At 35.6% G+C, this 23582-nt stretch overlaps 1 protein-coding gene across 11 annotated transcripts in view; it reads left to right on the forward strand.

Annotated features, from left to right (window-relative positions):
- The window catches only part of ASB9 (ankyrin repeat and SOCS box containing 9), a 67467-nt gene extending 45376 nt beyond the window's left edge, over nucleotides 1-22091 (forward strand). For 3 of the 11 annotated variants that reach the window (XM_031958977.1, XM_031958978.1, XM_031958976.1), the window contains 6 exons: nucleotides 3189-3278; nucleotides 4442-4549; nucleotides 5428-5578; nucleotides 7365-7499; nucleotides 13690-13881; nucleotides 21820-22088. In XM_031958977.1, coding sequence (XP_031814837.1) covers nucleotides 3189-3278; nucleotides 4442-4549; nucleotides 5428-5578; nucleotides 7365-7499; nucleotides 13690-13881; nucleotides 21820-21944 — 801 coding nt within the window. In that variant the 3' untranslated portion in view covers nucleotides 21945-22088. Of the gene's footprint in view, nucleotides 1-3188; nucleotides 3279-4441; nucleotides 4550-5427; nucleotides 5579-7364; nucleotides 7500-13689; nucleotides 13882-17222; nucleotides 17660-21819 lie in introns of those variants that run through there. The other 8 variants (XM_031958980.1, XM_031958979.1, XM_031958972.1 and 5 more) reach the window with 7 other exon arrangements.
- The last annotated feature ends 1491 nt before the right edge of the window (nucleotides 22092-23582 follow it).

Here is a 23582-nt window from a genome sequence, read left to right on the forward strand (position 1 = left end):
ATAATTTACCCAACCATTCTCCAACTGATGGGCAGCCATTCAATTTCCAGTTTCTGGACACTACAAAAAGGGCTGCCACAAACATTTTTGCACATACAGGTCCCTTTCCTGTAGAGGGCTGAAACTCTTGAGTCGTTGCACTGAGGTTGGTTCAAGCACTTAGGGCTCATTACTGATTGGACAATACTCTATGGGCATATGCTTGGAAAATGGTCCTTCCAACTATCCTGTGATTGGTGTGTACAGAGGATTGTAGGAGGGATTAGGGGGTGGAATAAGACAAGCCAGAGTCACTTTTTGAGGTAGACGAGGAAGAAGGTGGTCGCCAAGATTCTGCTTCCATCCTGTTCAATCCTGCATCTAAACACCAAGAATAAAGACTAAGGACTTTTGCTTATCCTGACTCTGGCTGATTTCTGGGGTATCCTGGGTGCTAGCAGAGTTGTCACACTTTCCCTACTTTAATATCTCTCTAGGATATAAGCCCAGTGGTAATATTGTTAGATCAAAGGGCATGAACAGTTTGATAACTTTTTGAGCATATTTCCAAATGCATCAGTGTCCCAGTTTCCCCACATCCTCTCCAACATTTATCATCATCTTTTCCTGTCATCTTATCTCAAAGTTGTCTTAATTTGCATTTCTCTGATCAGTTATGATTTGGAGCACCTTTTCATATGGATAGAAATAGTTTCAATTTCATCATCTGAAAATTATCTGTTCATATCCTTTGACCATTTATCAATTGAAGAATGACTTGATTTCTTATAAATTAGAGTCAATTCTCTATGTATTTTGGAAATGAGGCCTTTATCAGAACCTTTAACTGTAAAGATGTTTTCCCAGTTTATTGCTTCCCTTCTAAACTTGTCTGCATTAGTTTTGTTTGTACAAAAGCTTTTTAACTTGATATAATAAAAATTATCTATTTTGTGATCAATAATGATCTCTAGTTCATCTTTGGTCACAGATTTCTTCCTCCTCCACAAGTCTGAGAGGTAAACTATCCTATGTTCTTCTAATTTATTTATAATCTCATTCTTTATGCCTAGAGAATGAATCCATTTTTGATCTTATCTTGGTATACAGTGGGTTTCTAGTTTCTGCCTAGTTTCTGCCATACTAATTTCCAATTTTCCCAGCAGTTTTTGTCAAATACTGCATTCTTATCCCAAAAGTTGGGGTCTTTGGGTTTGTTATTGACTGTTTTGTCCTATGAACCTAACCTATTCCACTGATCAACTAGTCTATTTCTTAGCCAAAACCAAATGGTTTTGGTGACTGCTGCTTTATAACATAGTTTTAGATCAGGTACAGCTAGACTACCTTCATTTGATTATTTTTTTTTTTTCATTAGTTCCCTTGAAATTCTTGACCTTTAGTTCTTCCATATGAATTTTGTTGTTATTTTTTCTAGGTCATTAAAATAGTTTCTTGGGAGTTTGATTGTTATAGCACTAAATAAATAGATTAGTTTAGGAAGTATTGTCATCTTGATTATATTGGCTTAGCTTATTCAAGAGCACTTAATATTTTTCCAATTATTTATATCTGACTTTATTTGTGTGGAAAGTGTTTTGTAGTTTTGTTCATATAGTTTCTGACATTCCCTTGGCAGATAGGTTCCCAAATATTTTATGCTGTCAACAGTTATTTTAAATGGAATTCCTCTTTGTATCTCTTGCTGTTGGATTTTGTTAGTGATGTATAAAAATGCTGATGATTTATGTGGGTTTATTTTGTATCCTGCAACTTTGCTAAATTAGTGGATTATTTTTATAGCTTTTTAGTAGAATCTCTGGGGACCCCTTATTTCTTTATAGATTTTGGAGGGTGTTATACTCTTTATAAATACATACACATACATACACTCACATATATGTATTGTTGCCTATTTAACCTTTTATGACACACACATACACATGTATTGTTGCCTATTTAATCCATTCCTGATGTGAGTAGTTTTCAGAACTATAAATCCTCTTCCCCACTCTACTTTGTGTCTATTTTTCCTTTGTACGTCATTTGTATAACTATATACTATATATACTATTTTTACCTAAACTCTGCCCCAATCTTTCTTTTGAGCTACCCTATTATTGATATCAAACTTAAACATATGGTATACATTTCCCAAATAAAAAATATAAATAATTTTTCCATGTTGAGTTCCTTGAAATTGATCCTTGATATTGGTTCTTAAATTTTAAATTTCCTATTAAGTTCTGGTTTTGTTGATTGAAAGTCCTGAAAATCTGTGAATTCGTTGAATATCTATTTTTTCTCATTCAATATTATAGATAATTTGGCTGGATATGATCTTTTTGGCCATAGGGTTTGTTCTTTAGATTGTTGGTAGATAGGATTCCAGAACTTTGTGGTCTTTTATTATGGCTGCTGCTAATTCTACAATTCTAATTGTAGCTCCAGCATATTTGAATTTTTTTTTCTTGTTTCTTGCAAAATTTTTTCTTTGATCTGGGGATTTCGAGATTTGACAACAATGTTGATATGTATTTTCCACAAAGGATCCTGATGAGGTGGTGATCTGTGGATTTTTTCTATTTCTACTTTCCCTTCCTATTCTATCACTCCAGGATTTTCTTGGATTTCTTGCATTATTGTGTGAAGATTCTTTTTTTTTTTTTTTTTTGGTCCTAATTTTCAGGCAGTCCAATTATTTTTACATTTTCTTTTCTTGATCTGTTCTCCAGAACTATTGTTTTTCTTGTAAGATATTTCATATTCTATTTTATTTTTTCTTTCTTTATGTTCTGTTTTTTTATTTCTTCCTCTCATAGCTTCACTGGCTTCCCATTGCCCGATTCTAATAATAATAATTATTATTTTTATGCTGAGGCAACTGGGGATAAGTGACTTGCCCAGGCTCATACAGTTAATATAACTAGGAAATGTTAAGCATATGAAGTCAAATTTGAACTCAGGTCCTCCTGTCTTCCAGGTTGGTGCTCTATTCACTGCGCCCCCTAGCCGCCTCCCCAATTCTAATTTTCAAAGAATTATTTTAATCTTTGAGATTGTATTTCCTTTTCTGGTTGGTTAACTTTTTTTTTTTTTTTCATAATCTTGTTTTTCTTGGATTGTTATTTTTATTTTTTAGTTTTTCCTCAATGTCTCTCATTTGATTTTTAAATTATTTTTTGAGTTCTTCTATACTTTCTCTCTAGGTAGGGAACCATTTCACATTTCTATTTGGGATAGAAGCTTTTGTTAAACTTTCCTCCTTTGAAGATGAACCCGCCTTCCCTGTTCCCACGGTAAATTTCTATAGTGGGTTTCCTTCATCTTTGCTGGTTAATTTTTGTTTTTAATGAGAAGTATTGGTGTAAGTACTTCTAATTGTGGGGTAGGGGGGCTGGTGCTTCTGGCTTCACTGCAGTTCTTCCCTCTGACCTGGAACCCCATCCCAAGAACTCCCCCTTCCTTCAGATGCCCACAGTCAGCAGCATCCCCCTGCCCCTCTGCTTCTGCACTCACCAGGTCGCCTGGTCGCCCTTCTGCCCCAGGGCTGCCTTTCTGCAGCACAATTGGGCCTGGTGTTCTCAATCAGAAGGGGTTCTCTCAGTCTTCCCACACTCAGATCCCGACTCCTCAAGCAGCCCGGGATGTGAAAGTTCCTGTGGTTCCTGCTGAGATTCCAGCCAAACCCAGCTCACTCTAGGGGTCCTCACTGGGTGTTTCTGCAGAGCTGGTCTGGATGTGTTTGCACTTCCACTGCTTAACCCGTGGCTTGGGTTTTACATGAACAGTGAAAACTCAAAGATTGTGTTAAAGCTCAAACTGTTAATAATTCAAACAACTGATTAACAGTTTACAATTTCTGTTATTTCATTGTTCTCTATTAATAGATAATATTTATGCCTTTATTTCAGAAAAGCAAAATAAGGGGAATTTAGCAATTCATAAAAGGAGGAAAATTGAGAGAAAGTTTATTTTTCTGAAATATGGCAAAAAAGATCCCAGAAATTTCTTTCTTCTTTTTTTCCCCTTCACATCTACATTTTCCAGTGGGTTTGTGATTTCATTGTTATGGATCTTTCTTCAAGAGATGTCAATCACAAACCATTCATGCCTGTTCATCTTATGCAATTGTTCTTCATAACTTTATGTGAATTCATCTATTATTCTGGGGGATAAAACCTGAATGCTAAAGATCTCCAAATATATACCCTAGATAAATAGAATTGTACATAATAAATTGTTATGTTCCTCAAGCAACAAAATAGAATGCTAAAATAAGTATTTCTCTTGATTTCTTTTTTTTTAATTTTATGTTTTCAAAATTAAAAAAAAACCACATTCATTTCTAGTCTGAGGCACCACATATTACTTTTGGCAAGGTTTAATACTAGGTCCTTACCAACTGGCATTATAGGTTGGTTTCTGCTCCCTTACATTTTGCCTGTTCTCATTTTACAAGGGATATGGTGTAAACCTCGTTACAGCTGATCGAGTGTCGCCACTTCATGAAGCTTGCCTAGCAGGCCACTCGACTTGTGCCGGTGTTCTGTTGAAGCATGGGGCTCAGGTCAGTTCCATTCATATCTCATTTTAGAAATTGGGATTAAAAAAAAAACTCATTAATTCCTCCAGGATATTTTTGAGTACTTTGTTCAAGGAGATTTTTGAATACTAACAATAGTCTTCCATAGAACATATCAATCATTTTTTTTAATTCTTAGAAAAAACTAAAATAATGAATTCCAAACTAATGGGTATTATTGTGATGTCTATATTTTCAGCTCAAAATGACATAGATAAATAGAGCTAGAAGAGCTCTTAGAAATCATCCATTTCCATCTTCCTCACTTTGCTGAATTCAATCTAGCATCCAGGTGGGCCTTAAGAGACTGCACCTCAAGCATATAAAAATGGGAAATTGTTATCCCCCAGGAGAGAGCCTCAAACCTTGCCATAAGCATGTAAATTGACTCTGATTTTCTATAATCATTTTCTTTGGTGCCAACAGGGAATATCTGCCAACAGTTCCTATTTTCTGTGTGTTTCTTACTTTTCATCCAATTTCTGGGAAGAGGAAAAATAACCTGGTAAAGGCATTAGTGAGGGAATAAATGAATGATAAATGAGGACATACCCCCCAAAACAAGGGTTAACAATCCTTTGACTATTTAGGAAAGGCGAAAGCCATCCATATATTATCTAACATCTCCACTTGGAAAGTTCTTCTCAGAGTGTGTAATCTCTTTTTGTTCCTACCTCCACACCAAGTACCCAATTTTCTCTCTAACTATATTTTATTTTTATTTTAGTATTGATGACATTCCTAAAAATAAAAATAAAAATTGAAGGCTCTTTGGTCCCAGGCCACTGGGAATTTATTTTTAAAATTTCACTGTTAATTATATGCCCTTCAGAGATAGATTTGTCTTCTTTTTTCTTCTTCAGGTGGATGGAATGACTGTTGATTGGCACACACCTCTGTACAATGCCTGTGTTAGTGGAAGCCAAGACTGTGTGAACTTACTGTTAGAACATGGAGCAAGTCCCCACCCTACATGTGAACTTGCATCTCCTATCCATGAAGCTGCCAAAAGAGGTAAATTTACAAAAGACTATGGGCAGCTAAGTGCTCAGACTAGCTGTGTGACTCTGGGCAAGTAACTTAACACTTAACACTTTTGCCTCAGTTTCCTCATCTGTAAAATGAGCTGGAGAAGGAAATAGTAAATAAGAAAACCTCAAAAAAGGTCACAGAGAATCAGACATGACTGAAAAACAATCCCACAACATATCTTTCTTATTGCACACTGAGCTGTTCTCAACTCATCTCCCTTTCCTTCCTTCAATTCAAAATTTCTTACTGATGGAGATTTTTGGGGGGTTTGTGTTTGTATCTATGACACCTCTTTTGTAGCAGGGGTTTTAATTCTTCTTGAGTCAGTATCACCTAGCACTTGAAAGAAAACAAGACAGCAGAAGGATGTTTCATAGCCTTCATAAAAACCCCTGCCCCAAATAAATCTGGTGAAAAAAAAGTATATAGGTCCCATTACTTAAGGTCATTAAAAAGAATGAAAAACATATTGTGTCAGACCATTTCCCTTTGTTAAGCAGAGTTGATCAGTTTCCTACCTGAAAATAGAATCTCTGTGACTGTGAGAGGCTGCAGACAAAGAATGCTAATTCTTTTTTCTTTTCCATGAATGCCTAGTTTTTATGCTTAGCTATGGAATATTACCGCAAATTCTTCATTTCCTGTTGAATCAAAAGCAAAGAGGTTTATTAAGAGAATCTAGGGCTGCATCTGTCTTATATTCACTGAACGTTCAGTAAAAAGATTTATGGGAACTTAAAAGATTCCCCATTTTTAAAATCGGAAATTTTGGATTTAAAGACCAGCCAGTTCAGTTTAAAAACTGGCTCTGTTTACCTTATCCTGACTCCCTGTTCATCATTATGTATCTTTTTTTCCCTCAGTTTTTTATCTTGTGTTTTCAGAGATATAAATTTGACCTGGGCAAAGTTTGTTTACAACCTTTCCCTGCCTTGTCTCTTGCCCCATTTCAAGGTGTCCTGTAATGAACCTATAGGATATGAGTTTACATCCCCATACCCCTTACGGAGTGCCCTATTTCCTCTCCAACTGTTCTTATTTCTATTTTAATAATGAGATATATCAAAAATGAAAAAAAATGAAGGCATTTTGTCCCAGGCTATTGGAAGATTTTTTCGTTTTTGTTTTCAAAATTAGACCTGCTAATTAATTGTCCTTCCAACAAAACCTTTCTAAGGTACTTATCACTACATGGAGTTCACCTCAGGTTCACAAGGACTCTATCTACCATACCAACTGAGCCAATCCTTTAACAGGTCCTTCCAAGTGGAAAATCTTCAAAAGTAGCCTGGCAATACATTGACTCTGTTTCTGTCCTTTTGAGTAGCAGCCTAGTTAAGTTCAAAGCAACCCTCACCAAAGGTTGGTTACCAGATGGTAAAAAGCCTGGCCACAGCACTAATGAAAGGGATAGATGAGGATTGGATGAGTATGGATAGAAGGGAGACCCATAGCTATTGAAAGCAAAGATCTTGGAAGCATTCAGATTTTCTGTTTGAATTTGCTCACTCTGCTCAGAAATTAACTTAGGTTCCAGCTTTATAGATAAGCCCTCTCCAGATCTCAAGGTCTGTCAAAGGGAAAGTTATTGTCTTTAAATAGGATTGCTACTGGACTCAGATGACTCTGAAAACTTTATATAGCCCTTCCTCAAAAAATCCAATTCCCTTGTAAGTCAAGACAGCACTCTCCTGAAGTCATTAGTTTACTTTGAGAAGCAAGGGCAACCAACAACAATTATAATGTTTTATTTGTCTTTGGCCCACAGGTCATCTGGAGTGTGTGGAATCACTTGTATCCCATGGAGCAAATATAAATGAAAATATCAGACACCTTGGCACTCCACTTTATGTGGCATGTGAAAACCAGCAGATAGACTGTGCCAAGAGGCTACTTGAATCAGGTAAAAAATAAATAAAATATATTTTATATTATTTAAAAAGAAATAATTTTACTTTATAATATAACATGATTTTATGATGTATAAATATGTAAATGATATAATTTATAATTATTTTATAATAATATATTGTAAATGATATAGTTTATAATTATTTTATAATAATATTTTAAAGAATTGAATATTATTGTTGTAACACAATATATTATATAATATTAAAATATTATATACATATATACATATAATATTTTCCAAACCTTTTTCATGTTCTGTGTATAATTTTTTCATGTGATATTTCATTCCCTTTTTCCTTGCCCCGAATATATGCAAAGGCCCCAAATCTCTTGCAAAACTGATATAATTATAGTTGTATTCTTTATTTTGAATCTCCTTCTTTAGTTTCAGTCATGATTAAGAGTGAAGATATTCCCTCATCCTGATCTTTCCCCCCTCATCTACTGTGAACATTTTCCAATAAAATTGGCCTGCTTATTGTTCTTCAGACATGGTTTCTTTCATTCTGTCATTGTTTCTTTCCTTATGTATTTTCTTCTTCTTGGAGTATGGTTATTTTTCCTCTCTGCTTTTCTAAGTGCTTCCTATATTCAAGATACAGATGGAATCCCACCTTCTCTGTGGATACCTCCCTAACTGCTCCAGAGAGGCTTCTTCCCTGAACTCCTATAGCACTTACGGTTTGTACCTCCCATCTGGTACTTGTGCTGTTTTTTAATATGTGTGTATGTATGTGTATGTGTGTGTACAGGTCTATGTATATAAAGATCTATATGAACAAATTTAAAATAATATGTGTGTATATATGTCTATAAAATCTATATACACATATACAAAAATATAAATATATATATATTCACATACATATGCACATATTTATAAATTTCTTGTTGTTCAGTTATTTCAGTCATGTATGATACTTTGAGATCTCATTTGGAGTTTTCTTGACAAAGGTACTGAAATGGTTTGTCATTTTCTTCTACAGTTCATTTTACAGATGAGAAAACTAAGGGGAAAATGGGGTCAAATGACTTATCCAGGAACACACAACAATTAAATGTCCAAGGCCATATTTGAATTCAGGATGATGAGTTTTCCTCACTTCAGGCCCAGAACTTTGTCCACTGTAAAACATAGCTGCCTCTCATGGCACATAATAGGTACTTCATAAGTATTTATTGATGGAATGATTCTACCCAGGTATAAAGACTCTATTTAAAAGTATAGACCTGGTGATGGATTATATGTCTCTTATCTGAGAATGAGAATTAATTCAGTTTGGAGAACATCCAGAAGTTGGCCATTGAGTAAAGACATGTTGTTTGGCCATAGCAACTCAAGAAGACTTTTCCCCTAAGGCATGGAGAAGTTGTGATCTGTTTTAGTGGGTAGAATGTCCACAATAGTAAAATTATGAAGTTTTAAACTATTGAAGTATATACCTGATTATTTTCAAGATGCTGTTATATACATGGTCTCATTTAATCCTCCTGTGGACCTTTGATGTGTATTGGGAAGGTGTTATTGTCATCTTAATTTTAGAGATAAGGAAACTAAAGTTCAAAGAACATTAAATGGTTTGCCCTAGGTCACATAGCTGATTAATGACAGGTCTGTTTAAGGGCATAGGTAGTCCTATGTTTTTACACTTCATTTTGCTCTTAATAGCTGCTCAATGAATATTCATTGATTCAGTGTGAAGGGTGGCATGGAATAAATAGTCTATAGAAATCAGGCTTTAAAGTGAGTAAAGATTGGTGTTCAGTCCCCCTTCTATTATAGAAAGGCCATGTGACCCAGTTATTTTTAGGCAGATCTCTAATACTACAAATTTCAGAGTAATTATTGATGTTCATAAGTAAAAGGAGTTTTCAAGAACAATGAAATATAGAGCCAATTTTCTTCTCTCCATCTATGTTTGGGGTAACAGATTATTTAAAGGCATAGGTCTCTAATGGGATGCCTAAGAGTTGGGAAATGGATTCAGACATAGGGTGACAAAGAGTCAAATAATGCCAAAATTACATTCTTTTTTCAATGGGAATTCTTCTGAACCTTCTCTTTGATTTTAGTATTTATTGGCCTTCCCAGTTTAGAAGATCCCTCAAAAATCTCAGAATCGCCCAGTATGTTGGAGGTGACATTATTTTGGGAGCAACCTGCTAGTAGCTGCTGAGGATCTAATTCTGACCAGCAGAATAGAGGCTGCTGATGACACAAGGAGATCGAGAGGCAGTTGCATTCTCTGACCTTCCTCCTTTTCCCTCTCGCCTCCAATTTATTTCATTGCCAATCCATAAACAACACCTGTGTCAGTAAAAGCTGGTTTGCAACTCCTTCAAGTGTGTTATGATTCACAGCTGTGGGGGCTTTTGGAGAATCATCCTGCTCCTTCACACTTAGGTGTGGTCCTTAACATATCGGCTACGTGGCCTATCTCAGAGAGAGCAATGCCTCATTGCCCCTAACATGACATCGTATGTGTAGCACTGGATATGGATTTAGGGGACCTGCGTGGGCTTGCTGTCTCTGACAGTAGCTTTGTGATCATAGGTAAGTCACTCTGAGGGCCTTAGTTTCCTCATCTATAAAATGGGGATGATAATGGCCCCTATCTTAAAAGGTTGTTGGGAGGGAAGCACTTTGCTCTCTAAAAATGCAAGTCACCACTACTACTACCACCACTATTATTACCACCACTACTACTACTCTTCCTACTACCACCACTACTACTATCACTACTACTACCATTAACATCATCCCTACTATTGCCACCATCACTATCACTACTACTACTGCTATTACTACTACTACTGCAACGCTAGCAACACTACTACCATTATTATTGCCACTACTAGTACTACCATTACCACTACCACCACTACTACTAGGACTACCACCACTACCACCACTACTATTACTATTACTCTTAGCATTTCCACCACCACTACTACTAGTACTATTACTATTACTATTGCTACTATTACCACTCTACTACCCCGTCACCATAACTGCTATCCTTACTGCAATTGTTAGTCCACAAAGTGACCTGGCAGAGTTGTTATTAGAAAGGAGATATCTCTATGTACCCTTATTCTGGGAAAATATTTATGTTTCATTAAGATTAAATATGAACATGTTACTTTCAGGCTTCAAAGTATTTTTGTGCTTTATTTCACTTGTGCTCAGTGAATCAGGGGGATTAACTTGATACTAGAGGAATTGAATAGTAATCCACATGGACATTCATGTAATAAATTAGACAAAAAGATATAGAAAATAATGGAAGAATGGCTCCTAATGTTAATGAGGCAAATAAAAGAACCATCAAAGTTGGCTTCATCTTATAGCTGAAGATAGCAATAAGCATCATTTCATGAGGGGCAGTTAGGTGATACAGTGGATAGGGCCCTGAAGTCAGAAGGACCTGAGTTCAAATGTGGCCTCAGACACTTAACACTTCCTAGCTGTGTGATCCTGGGCAAGTCACTTAACCCCAATCGCCTCAGCAAAAAAAAAAGTAATATTTCTGGTGGACATAATGACTATGAAAATAATTATAATATATGTACCAGACTCTATTATAAAAGAGAAGACATGGGAATTCAGTGAAGAGCATGGAATGTCCTCTAAACTTTAGTCAACAGACACTGTGATACTCAGATCCTTTAGTGTGAAGTCGGATAAAGAGGAAGACCATGAAAAATGTGGGGAAATATGATTCAGGGTCAAGAAAGAAATGAAATAAAAAAGAATGACTTGTAGAGACTACTTAGACATTTCATATCTGTACCTCTCGACTTTCTTCAAAATGAGAATGAATGATAAACTCGGGACAGCATCCCTACGAATGGATTTGATCATAGTTTAATTGGCAGTAAATTAATAGTTATAGATAAAAGAGTCTTCATGCATGCAGTGAGGTCAACTATTTATCTAGAAGATGAAAGTAAATGTAGGATTAGGAGACAAGGATAGAAATTAAAAGATACTATATGGTCCAGTCTGACCTATTTAAGTAAAGTATTTATACCAGAAAATGAGAAATGGATAGAATTTAAAGAAATCATCACCATTTCTTGGAAAAACTAAACAGATACAGAAGTGTTACAACTGGAATCAAATGCAAAATGCTCTCTTTAGCATTCGGGGCCTTTCATGATAGCATCTTCCCTAGCTTTTTGTCTTAATACCTTACTCTCTATTAAGTATTCTTCAGTCCAGGGACATTGGCCATTCTGTGAATAAGATACTTTATCTCAACTGTGAGCATTTTTTCTGGCTCTCCTCCATATCTTAAATGCTGTTCTTTTTAATCTTTGCTTGCTGACTTCCATTAGGTCTCAATAAAATCTCACTTTCTATAGGAACATTTTCCTAATCGTTAATTCTAGTGCCCTCCCTGTTAATTATTTCTTATTTGTCCTGTATGTAGCTTGTTTGCATGCTTGTTGATTTCCCAATTTTAATATAATTTTAATATATTTAATATAATTTAAAATAAAATTTTAATATAAGCTCCTTGAGAAATGGAACTATTTTTGCATCTTTTTGTATCACCTCATGCTTAGCACAGTGCCTATAGGTGTTTAATAAATTGTTATTGACTGAAATTAGGGCTCAGAAAGTGCCTTAGCCAGCAGTCAGTTGATCTCCTTGTCAAGTGGAGAGACATGTCAGAGAAGGGCACAATACCAATTTAGAAAATAAATTAATATGGGAAAACATTCTATAGGAGAATGATAAAAGATAATGAATGTTATTTGTATTTCTCATAAAACATACAATTATGGAGGTAACTTTTATCAGTGACCTTAATGAGTATTAATATCCACAAGTATCAAACGGAGAGAAAATTATTTGAAAGAGGTCAATTTCACCATTCACACAAGAAAAAGAAAGGAGATGAAATGTATGTTGTTGTATATTGTATTTATAATTATATATATATTTAGTAATTATAAATAAAAAATAAAATATACATTATAATCAGTGTACATTACATGTGTTTGTATATTACATTATGTATGATGTACATAATGTGTTTATAATACATTGTAAACAAATTATGACATTCAGACATGAATTAGAATTGGTTTTTTTATAAGCATGCATCTTGGACAGATGTGAAGAGAGACATTGATAACACAAATTTGGGTAGGAAAGGAGACCTGGAAAGGAGACTGCTTTGTTTTGTGTTTTGGAAATTGTATAGTATTTTTATTTGTCCTAACCTGCTTATTACTGCAAAAGCCCAAGCAGGACCTGTAACTTAAGGGACACCAGAATTTTAGAATTACCAAAGTTTTTCATTTCCCAAAGTCCTAAAGAAAGATACATTTAAATGGTTAGTTGTTGTCCTTCGACTAAAATGACATCACTGTGTTAGATTTGAGTTACAGTGTTTGCTTTAGAGATCATAGAATCAAAGTTTTAGAGTTGGAAAAGAACTTAGAGGTCAGTGAGTCAAATCTCCACTTTTTACAGATGGGGAAACTGAGGTCCAGAGAAGTTGGATGACTTGTCCATTTGACACATAGTCAAATCCAGGTTTTTCTAATTCCAAGTTCAGTAGTCTATCCTCATCCAGTCAAACTCTTTCATTTTCAAAGATCCAAAGAATTGAAATTCATATTGCCAGTTAGTGTCATAGATAGGTCATCTGATTCTAACACCATGCTTCCTTCTACTGTGATACTTCATTAGTGATCTGACTTGCTGGAAAAAAAAGATGATCAGTCATGTCATGAGAATGGAAGACAATAGATGAGTCTGAATGGCACATTGGTGACATAATATTACAAGAACCAGGGAAGCTGCTAGTTTGGGGGATCCTCTAAGAGTATTTATAGGAATGGTACAAGATAATATGAAGGTTACCCTTCATAGCACCATCCAAATAGCCAACTCTCTGAAGTATTTGATCTGCAGTGTGGCAAAGGTGAGATTATTATCTCATTTGGAAATTAACCAAAGTTGTATATTAATATGCAAATAATAAAACAGCAAATTTTCAAATCAAGTTGAAAGGGGATGCCCTTTCAACAACAAATTTGAACATGTCTCTGGGAGAGTATAGCTGCAGTTTGCTTAGGGAAGTTGGAGATTAATATCTTGAAAGGAACTTAGTGTGCGACTAATATAGATTTTTTTTCTTCTCCTTGTTGTAACTGTTTAGGAGCAAATGCTAATCAAGGCAAAGAGCTGGATTCTCCTCTTCATGTGGCAGCCAGGAACTCCAGTTCGGATCTGGTTCATTTGCTGATAGACTTTGGAGCAGAACCACACTCAAAGAATGCTGAAGGCAAACGGCCAGTGGATTTGGTTCCCCCAAATAGCACCCTAGCACAAGTATTCTCCCAGAAAGAAGGTGCTCCTGCTTTGTTCCAATTTAGGTCCAAATATATTTAGAAGCTTCTGTGCTGTCTATACTGAGAGAAAATGCTTCTGTTTTCATAAAAGATTGCTCATCCTTTCTCTTGGTGGAGTAAAAATATAATTGATTAGCTATTAATCTGAATTCATGATCAAATTACTAGTCACCCAGTGCAGCTAGCTTCTCTGATGATTCCATGCCTTCCCACACTTACACTGAGCTTGGGCATCCTGCATGGGCTGACTTCCCTGACCAGGGGGTCCCTGAGGGTATGGTAGCCTCAAGGTGACTGTGGGAGTGGGTGTGAGAATAATCATGCTTCCAGATATTGGTGCTTATGACAAAATCTGCATCATTCTAGTCTCTTCTTCAAGGTCTTCTTTATGGACGATAATTGTGTACAAACATTAGTTTAATAGAATTCTGGATAATAGCCTTGTCAAGTGACAATATAAGGACAGAGTGACATAGTGAAATAAATGAGTGGACACTTGGAGTCAAAAATTTATGGACCCAAATGTTCAGAGCCAGAAGGAACATGGAAATCTCATCTAATCCAGTCCTTTCATTTTAGTTATGAGAAAACTGAAACCAAAATATATTAATAACTTGCTTAAGTCAAGAGACTTGTATTTGACTCTTGGCTCTTGAATACCTACTTGCTCTATGACTTTGGGTCAATGATTTAATCGCTCTATGACTTTGGGTCAATGATTTAATCTCTCTAAGTCTGTTTCCTTTAAAATTGTAATAATACTTTCACTATTTATTTGCAGGATTATTTTATATGCCTTCAGACCTATAAAAAGTTGAGCTATTATTATTTGAATCAATCTCTCAAATAACTACACAATCTCTACCCCTAAAGGCCTAAGAATATTGGGAATTTAGGTATATGGTTGTGCCATCTGTGATGGTTTATAGACAATGTCCAAGAGAGTTATGGATGGCTTCAAAAGGCAAGGGGATTGAGGCTCAATTTCCATTTTGTCAATGCTCTCATGGCCCATGCTTGTATTTTAGGAACTGAAATGAATTCTAAGAAGTCCACTGGGAAAGGATTGTTTCCTGTCAGTATGACCCTGACCTAGTTATCTCATTTCAACCCCTAGAACATGGTCTTTTCTCTTGACAGATGTTGAGTATCAAGTTTAGCCACAGAATTAATTGTAACGAAGGCTGATTTTTCTTCATCATCTTCTTCTTCCCTTCCACACCTCCATCTCCCTTTTCAATGCCTTTATTTCCCCCCTTTTTTTCACTCTCCTCTGCTCAATCATTGCCTCCTGCCTGACATGGCTCTTGTCATTGCAACAATCTACTCAGTCCTGCCATTAGCAAATCTTGCTTGTTTTGCATCACATTCTTTCAAAGCTCTTCTTTGCAGCAGAGGTTCTTAGCCTTTTTTGTTTGTTTATTGAAATTGTTATAGAAATATTTTTAAAAACAAGTTTCACAATACCCAGATTAAGAATTTCTTGTTTACAGAATTTCAATTAACAAGTCCAATAACTGATTTCTGCTGATGAGTTAGTAATATACTAATGAGTTAATTTATTTTTCCCAGGCAAAACGCTTGCCTTATTCTCATTAAGTGCTCTTCATATAGCTATTAAATTCAGCTCAACACTGTTCAATTTTTTTTATTTATCATATTCTGTCAGTAGGGTGTTGAACTTTACTTATTAATTTTTTTGAAATTTTCTTGCAGCACCTAATTTTACCTTTACAAATGTAATTAGTATATAATCCAGCAAATATACATATAGATACATATATATGCACACTATATATATGTACATTCATATGTGTATATATAGTTGTGGTTAAGTTTTTTTGGTCGTGTCCAACTTCCCATGACCCCATTTAGGGTTTTCTTGGCAAAGATACTGAAGAGGTTTGCTATTTCCTTCTTCAGCTCATTTTATAGTTTAGCTCCTATTTTTCTCTATAGTTTTCACCTATAATTTCTATTATTGTATGTAATAGAAATTAAAGAGGTGAAAGATTTTGGCTCAAAATAATGAAAAAAAAATGTTAACACTTAGACCCATCCAAAAAATGGAATGAGTGGAATGGGTTGCCTCTGGAAATAGTGGTGTGGAAGGCTCATTTTTCCATTTATTGGCTTGAGAAGTCTTAACTTCAGGGATTATGGAAACCACAATATAATAGCAAAAAGATCTTTATTAAAATGATAGAAAGGATAAAGAAGGAGAACCTTCTAATAGCAGGTGGAGGTTCTGATAATATCCCTCTGGATGGAATAGGCCCAGCTCCTGGGAACATGGGTTTGTTCTGGTTAGAAGCTTCTCCAAGCTAACTCAGAACAGTGTTTTTTCATAAGTCTGAGATCTTTGTCTGAAAACGAGGTCAACAACTGGACCTTACTTAACAGGTACTGCCTAGTAGTTCAAGTCTTTGGTATTATACAACATATCAAGGACAAATCAGAGAGAGAGACAGTAAGAGACAGAGACAGAGACACAGAGAGACAAAGAGAGAAGAAAGAGAGAGTTACATACAGAGAGACAGACAGAGATAGACAGAGAGTTAGAGAGAGACAGAGAGACAGAGACAGAGACACAGAGAGAAACATAGAGAAAGAGAGAGGAAAGAGAGATATAAAAGAGAGAGAGAGAGAGATGAGAGACAGATAGAATTAGTTGCAGAGAAAGGACAGAGAAATTCTTTGTGAAATCTGTCTTTATGTTATGAACTTTTCTGCAAATTCCCCCTTTGCTATTGGGTCTCCCAGTGGACTGTTTTTCTTTTTTTTCTTTTTTCTAGAGATGTTGTAGAAAAGAGTATAGGTTGGAACAGTTAGCTTCAGAGATCTCTTCCAGCCTTGAGATCCTGCAATTCTCTGAGGGAGGGGATAGAAGAACAATGGATTGGTCACTGATAGTAGGGGTCAGTTATGTCCAACTAGACCCAAAAGCAAGGTCATTATGTTTAGAAACAGCTAAAATTAGTGTAAGGACCTAAAATATAGAGAAGCTTTATTCAGTCAGGGCACCAGAAAACTTGACAGTAGGTCAGAATTTCTCCCATCATCTTCATCTTTTCATGGGATTTCCCTGGGGGAGACCCTGAAGCTGAAGTCATGGTTTGTTTTTGGTAGGTTTGCTGGAATTAACTGTATAGAGTTTTGATGGGGTAAGTAAATGCCTTCCCTGAGCTTGCCAAATGAAAGCTGTTACTGGGCCCAAGCAGAGTGTTTCTCTGAAAACTGATAAATTTTTTGCTATTTGAATCACCTTTAAACATTATGGTTTTCTTGTTTCTTCTTTTAAAAATTATTGATGTACTTTGTTTTTACATTTTATTTACAGATTACCTCTACTCTGTGAGACATCTCTTATAGCAAAGCAAAACAATGAAGTAAAACTAATAATAGAGTGACCTCATCTGAAAGTGCATGTTAACATTCCAGATCTGTAGCCTCCTCCTCCGTCTACTTTTTTTTAAATGGACAGAAATCTATTTTTCCCTCCTCCACACTACTGGGGGTGGGGGGTGGGGGGAAGAAAAGCGAAATTCCTTGTAACAAATGCATATAATCAAGCAAAACAAATTCCTTCAGTGTTTATATACTAAGAATATGTCTTATTCTGCCTCCTAAATTTATCACCTCTCTGTTATAAAATGTTTCATCATCAGTCCTCAGGAATCTTGAATGATAATTGTATTGATAGAATTCTTACAAGTTGTTTATTTTTACAATATTGTATTGTAAAAATTATTTTCCTGGTTCTGCTCATTTTATTCTTCATCAGTTTATAAAAGTCCTCAAAACGGTTCATTTTTATAATATTGATGTTTATAATATAAATTGTTATTTCACTTTTAATCTGTTCAAATATATTTTTGCATGTCTCTTTGAAATCATCTATTTCTTCTAGCATGATAGATTATCTATTACATGATTATTTTTTTTTCAGTCCTTTTAGTCATGTCTGACTCTTTGTGACTCCATTTGGGGTTTTCTTGGCAAAGATACTAGAGTAGTTTGCTATTTTTTAGTCCAGCTCATTATACAGATGAGGAAACTGAGCAAATAGGGTTAAGTGACTTGTCCAAGGTCTAATAAGTATCTGGGGCCAGGTGAAGCTTCCCGATTCCTGGTCCAGCACACTGTACACAATGGCGCCACCTAGCAGCCCCTTATATTCCTATATCACAACTTTGTTGGGATGACTATCTCCCTGCAGCTCTCCAGCTTTTCTTCAGTTAGTTACAGCACAGTCAGTTTTATGCTATGCTTAAAATTAAAAATCCGTGTTCATTTTTAGGCATTAGTAATCTATTTCTTTAGTCACCTCTTATATAGGAAGGTCTTTGTGGACACAGTGCCTTAAACTAAAGAAGTAATTTTTCTTTTGGGAATTTAGGTGTTAAGGTGAGATAGTAGGAAAGATGGCCTTGGACAGGTATATTCTGGATTTTTAAAATAATACTACCTAGAGAGTTACTTCTTTCTCCTCTGCATGGGGCTGGCTCTTTTGAAGGTCTTTTTAGAAGGTGCATAGAAGATGAAAGCCTCACCATTGAGAGATTTTGCTTTCATAGGCACAATCAATCTCAAGTGGGCAATGGGATATCTGAAAATTTTGAAATTTCTCAGGGGTGGTTGTCAAGATGTCACAATATCTTGCCAACCCCTGGGCACGGAGGCTATATTTAGCATTTTATGGGCATTGTCAGACCCTGTCTCTTGCTCTTGCACCCTCTCAGCTACAACTTTTTATACTGTTCCTCTGGCCGTGCCTCAGGAAGGCTTAGAAGTAATAATCATAAAAACTCTAGCAACATTGCTATAGTCCTTTAAAATTTATAAAACACTTTACAAATATATGATTTTATCCTCCCCTCAATCCTAAGACACAGGTACTCTTTTCATTCCCATTTTACAGATGAATAAAGCATTTTAATGCATCATTAATTTAATGTATTATTAACCATTTAATTAAAATTTTACAGATGAGGCAGCCAGGCTCAGAACATTTTTCATTTGTGGTTTTCCATATAACTAACAAGGGTTAGAACCAGCATTTAGTCCTATGTCTTTTGGCCCAAAGTTTAGAATTTCATTCTCTATACCACTTTCTTTTCATAGTTAACATCCAGCCATCTTGATCTGTATCTAACCACTGGACCCAGATGGCTCTGTAAGAGAAAGTGAGGCAGGTGACCTTGCACAGCCCTCCCTCACTTAAACCCAATTTACTTGCAAGTCATGGCGTTGCCTCCCTGATGTCTAAGGTGTTCTTCGAGAATGAAGGACAAACAATAATAACAACCACTTATATTAATAATATCTTACTGCTACCATAGGGATTAATATTTTGTGTGAGGTAATATTATGATCCCCATTTTAGAGATGGGAAACATGAGTTTCAGCTAGAGAATTAAAATGAATTACTTAAAGTCACACTGCTAGTGACAGCTGGGGGATTTGAATTCTGGCTTCTGTCTTGCATTTCCAAAGACTTTCCACTTTGCCAATTTCCTCAATAAATTATTTCTGGGTCCTGTAGTAGCCAGGTATGAGATGGTCATATTTCAGATCCACCTGGATTTGATTACTCTTTCTCTCTATACTTATTAAAGGGTCATCACAAGGGCAATGCAAATAATATGAGTTCATACAGTAGCAGGGAATAAAATCTCTAAACACTCTTATAATCAAAATAGGGCCAAAACTGGACAATATCACCTTACCTTTTCACAAAGCTTTAATTAAACCCTCAGTAAAACGTTAGATATGCATATGGATGTGTGCCGATTGTTTGCAGGCATTAAATAATATCTCAAAAAAAAAAGATATTTTGTATCTCCTGTTTTCAGTATTTAATTTTAATGTGAAATTGAGTTATTAACTGAAAGTTATTTTAGGTTTTTAGCATGGTTTGAATTAAAACAAAATTCTTTATAATTAAGCAGATCCAATAAGTATTTACATTAAAAAAAAATTCCTCAGATGTATACCCTAATGAAATGTGCTAAGTATACCTGTGACTGATTGACAGGTTTGGGAGAAAAAAAGAAAGGTTTGGGAAGGGGAGTGGTGCTGTATATGTATTAAAAAAAAATCCCAATTCTTATTTTCCTATTAGAGCCTAAGGTTTCTAATGTTTTCCCCCTCCTTTTTAATGTATATTAAGCTCATATTCCTTGTTAGTCTCATTTTAAATGGTGACAAGGTCTGTAACAATTCCATTGGTTCATAAAAAGATTGTTTGCTGCTGAACAGAATCTTTTTATCTTTTTTTTGTTTGTTTCCCACATCCCTTCGTTGGAATAAGTTCCAACAAAGGGATTTCTCAGTTGGCTGGAACCACAGGCGGAGGCTGTGCCAAGCATTGCAAAAAGTCATGCCCACTGGTTTAACATGGCAATTTCTGTCCCTGAGTGTCACCTCCATCATATTTTCTTCAGGCCATCTGTTCCTTTGCACCTGGGGGAAAAGAAATTAATTAAATTACCACCCACTCTCAGCTGCGTGGATGACAGGGAATAAATTAAGTGGAATCCAGCCACATTCAGAGAGGGCAGCTATTTTCTTGTTTTTTTGTTTTTTTTTTTGGGGGGGGAATTCCCCCTCTTTCCTTCCAAATTTGTCTTCTTCTTTGGATGGTAACTTGCTGCATTTCAAGGCCGTTTCTCCCCTCTCCCCCTTTAAATAAGCTTTTAAAGAAACATTTGCTTGTAGGTCAGAAAGAAGTGTTAAGAGTGAATCACCCTGGACCAAATGGTGTAAAAGAAATCTCTGAATGTTGCCTGGTATTAAAGGGCCATAATGGATGCTTTCTATAATTCCTTAACATATTCTTTGAATGCAGTGGAGCACTGGAGTATATGTCATTGCCAGTGATGAACTGGAGCCAGGATTTTTTTTTTTTTTTGCATCAACTCAGGATTCCAGGAGCCTAATTTCAAATCCAATTCAACACTATGTGGCCTCAGGCAACTTCTCTTCCATTGACCTCAATTTCCTCATCTGTTAAATGAGGGGGCTTGGATTTAATGGCTTCTGATGTTCCTGTGATGCCATGATCTGCCATCATACATAAGCTCTCATACATCCACAAAAGCTTTAGGAACAGGCCTTTCTGAATTGGGGACACATGGAAAAGCTGATAACCCTCCATCTCTTCCTCAGTTCTTTCTTTGATTTTTGGATAGAATTATTTTGTTTGAAGTGGAAAGAATGATACTTGTTCATCTCTTAGAATTATCTGATAGAGAATATTTTATACAACTTTTAGGGTGATTTGAGAGATAGCTAGGACTCCTCATAACATCCATGAGACGATTGCTGGTTTTTTAAATGACTCAAAAAAATTGTTCATCCAGTTCCATGAAGAATCTCCCACCCTTTCACCCCATGGTGTTGAAAGAATTGTGATAGCATACTCTCCAATTTGTGCTGAAGTATTGAGTATAGTATAACTCTTAAATATTTTAGAACATATAATTATCACTGGGATAGAAATAGATTCTATTCGTTGTACTAACATATTATGCTTAAAGATCTTAAAATTACTATTCAACCATAACTCCAAGTTGATTGTGCTCAATTTAATGAGCTTTTTTGTATTTAGTTTTTTTTTTAATCAATTTAAATTGCTTTTTTATTGGAAACTTTTGTGAGCCAAGTAATTCATAAATTAGTCCCTTTAAAATTGTGAGGAAGGTCAAGTTATAAAATGTTTTCTCTTTCTTTTCTAAAACACAACCTAAGGACTGAAAATAATCTGAAAATTCCTCTTCAAAAAAAACAAAAACAAAAGCAAAACCAGATTCAATCTGAGATGTGTTTGGGCTGTTTATACCTTGTTAAACTGTAACCTATTCTCTGCTTTACAAAAACGAATATTAGGTCCATGAAATCAGGTGTGTAACTTATCTTGTGGCCTCTTTCTCCAGGGCCTCTGTCTTTGATGCAGATTTGCCGGCTACGCATTAGGAAGTGCTTTGGAATCAAACAGCATCATAGAATAAGTGAACTACTTCTTCCTGAAGAGCTGAAACGATTTCTCTTACACATCTAAACATGTTCTTGTTTTCAAAAATAAGAAGCCAACATATTAGCATATTAAAATTTCTTTGTTTAAAAAAAAGAAAAATGTGGGGCTGATTAGTAGTGTTGTTATTTTTGTGCCTTTTTTTTTTTCCAGAATAAAGTTGGATTATGTTGGACAATATCGCTTCTTTTCAGTTAGGAAAGGATTCTGTTTGAATGTTCTCTTTGTCCTGGAAAGGGTGGCCATACAGGTCTGGGGTCTAAGCAGTGGTGTGGTACAGGATTCAGTTGACTTTTTGATTTCAGAGCAGATTATTGGCTGGGGATTTATTTCCTCTTAAAGATTACTCTAATGATGAGGAGTGGTCCCCAATGAGTTTATTAGAGCTACAGCCTCAAGGTTTAACCTTTATCAAGATATAAGGGAGGCAGGAGAAGCTGGAAACTGGAGAACTGGGGGGACACAGGACAGAGGGATTATATTTTGGTTCTTTGGAGGGAAGACCCCGTACATACATCCATGGCTTCCCTCTAGGGAACCAGATATAGTTTGAAACCAGCCTCAGATAAAGAGAATCAGATAGAGGAAGGGGCTTCTGGACCAACTAGGAACTGTGTGGAGTGGTATGGAGCCACATTTGATGAATATACTTAGGTCTGTGCTAGTCCAAGGGAAAAGGCTTGACTGGCTTTCAGTACTGAAGTACTTGCCTCTCTAAGGGTTTGGGGAAAACCTTTGGGGGAGTTATATTACATGGGAGTATTGATAGTTAACATTAACAACCAGCTTCTGGTGAAGGGCAGAGTAATACACCTTTAAGTTTGATCTGTATCATTAACATTTTGTGCATCACTTATGCACAAATACAGAAAACAGAGCAGTAAATCAATCCCTGATTTATTGAGTTTGCCTATTTTTTAAGATATCTGGGTTCACACTGAGAATTTAAGAACTGTCTCTTGTGAGCTGGTTTAAGGTGGGTTCAATACATCACTGACAATAAATTTGAAGAATTTTACAGGTCCTTCTGGAATATGAGATTTACTGGAGGGAAAAGAGAGTTGAATGGACTGCTTAAAACTAAGTGCAAGTCCTTGTAGATTGTATTCTTTAATTGTAGTTTTTTTGGGGCAAGGGGAGGTTGGAGCATCAGCTTAAATAAAAACTGGCCTATATGGTCCATTAATTTCAGTGTTTGCATATACTTGCTGAAGACCTTTTCCTTTCTTTGTGGAGCCCAGCGTAAGCTAAATTGATATTTCTATGAGAAATCTTGGGTGATGACATGAGCTAGAATTATATGAGAATTGCCCAAGACTAAACTTAGTCTATGATTTTAAGTGGAGTCTATGATTTTAAGTGGAGGTGGAAAATTATTTATATTACATTGTGTTAATTACATTACTCATTTGACTTTTTTAAAATGCATAGCCTTATGTCATATGTAAACTATAAGTTTTATTTTTATTTTGGGGGTTCTTTTATTTTTCAATTATATATGACTTCAAGACCTGATTTGGGGTTTTCTTAGCAAGGATACAGGAGTGACTTGCCATTTCCTTCTCCAGCTCTTTTTATATTATATAAATATAAATATATATATATTTATTTATACACATAAATAAATATATATATATATTTATAAATATAAATATAAATAAGGAA

The sequence above is a fragment of the Sarcophilus harrisii genome, chromosome 3 (assembly GCF_902635505.1).
Source record: "Sarcophilus harrisii chromosome 3, mSarHar1.11, whole genome shotgun sequence".
NCBI classification, from domain to species: domain Eukaryota; kingdom Metazoa; phylum Chordata; class Mammalia; order Dasyuromorphia; family Dasyuridae; genus Sarcophilus; species Sarcophilus harrisii.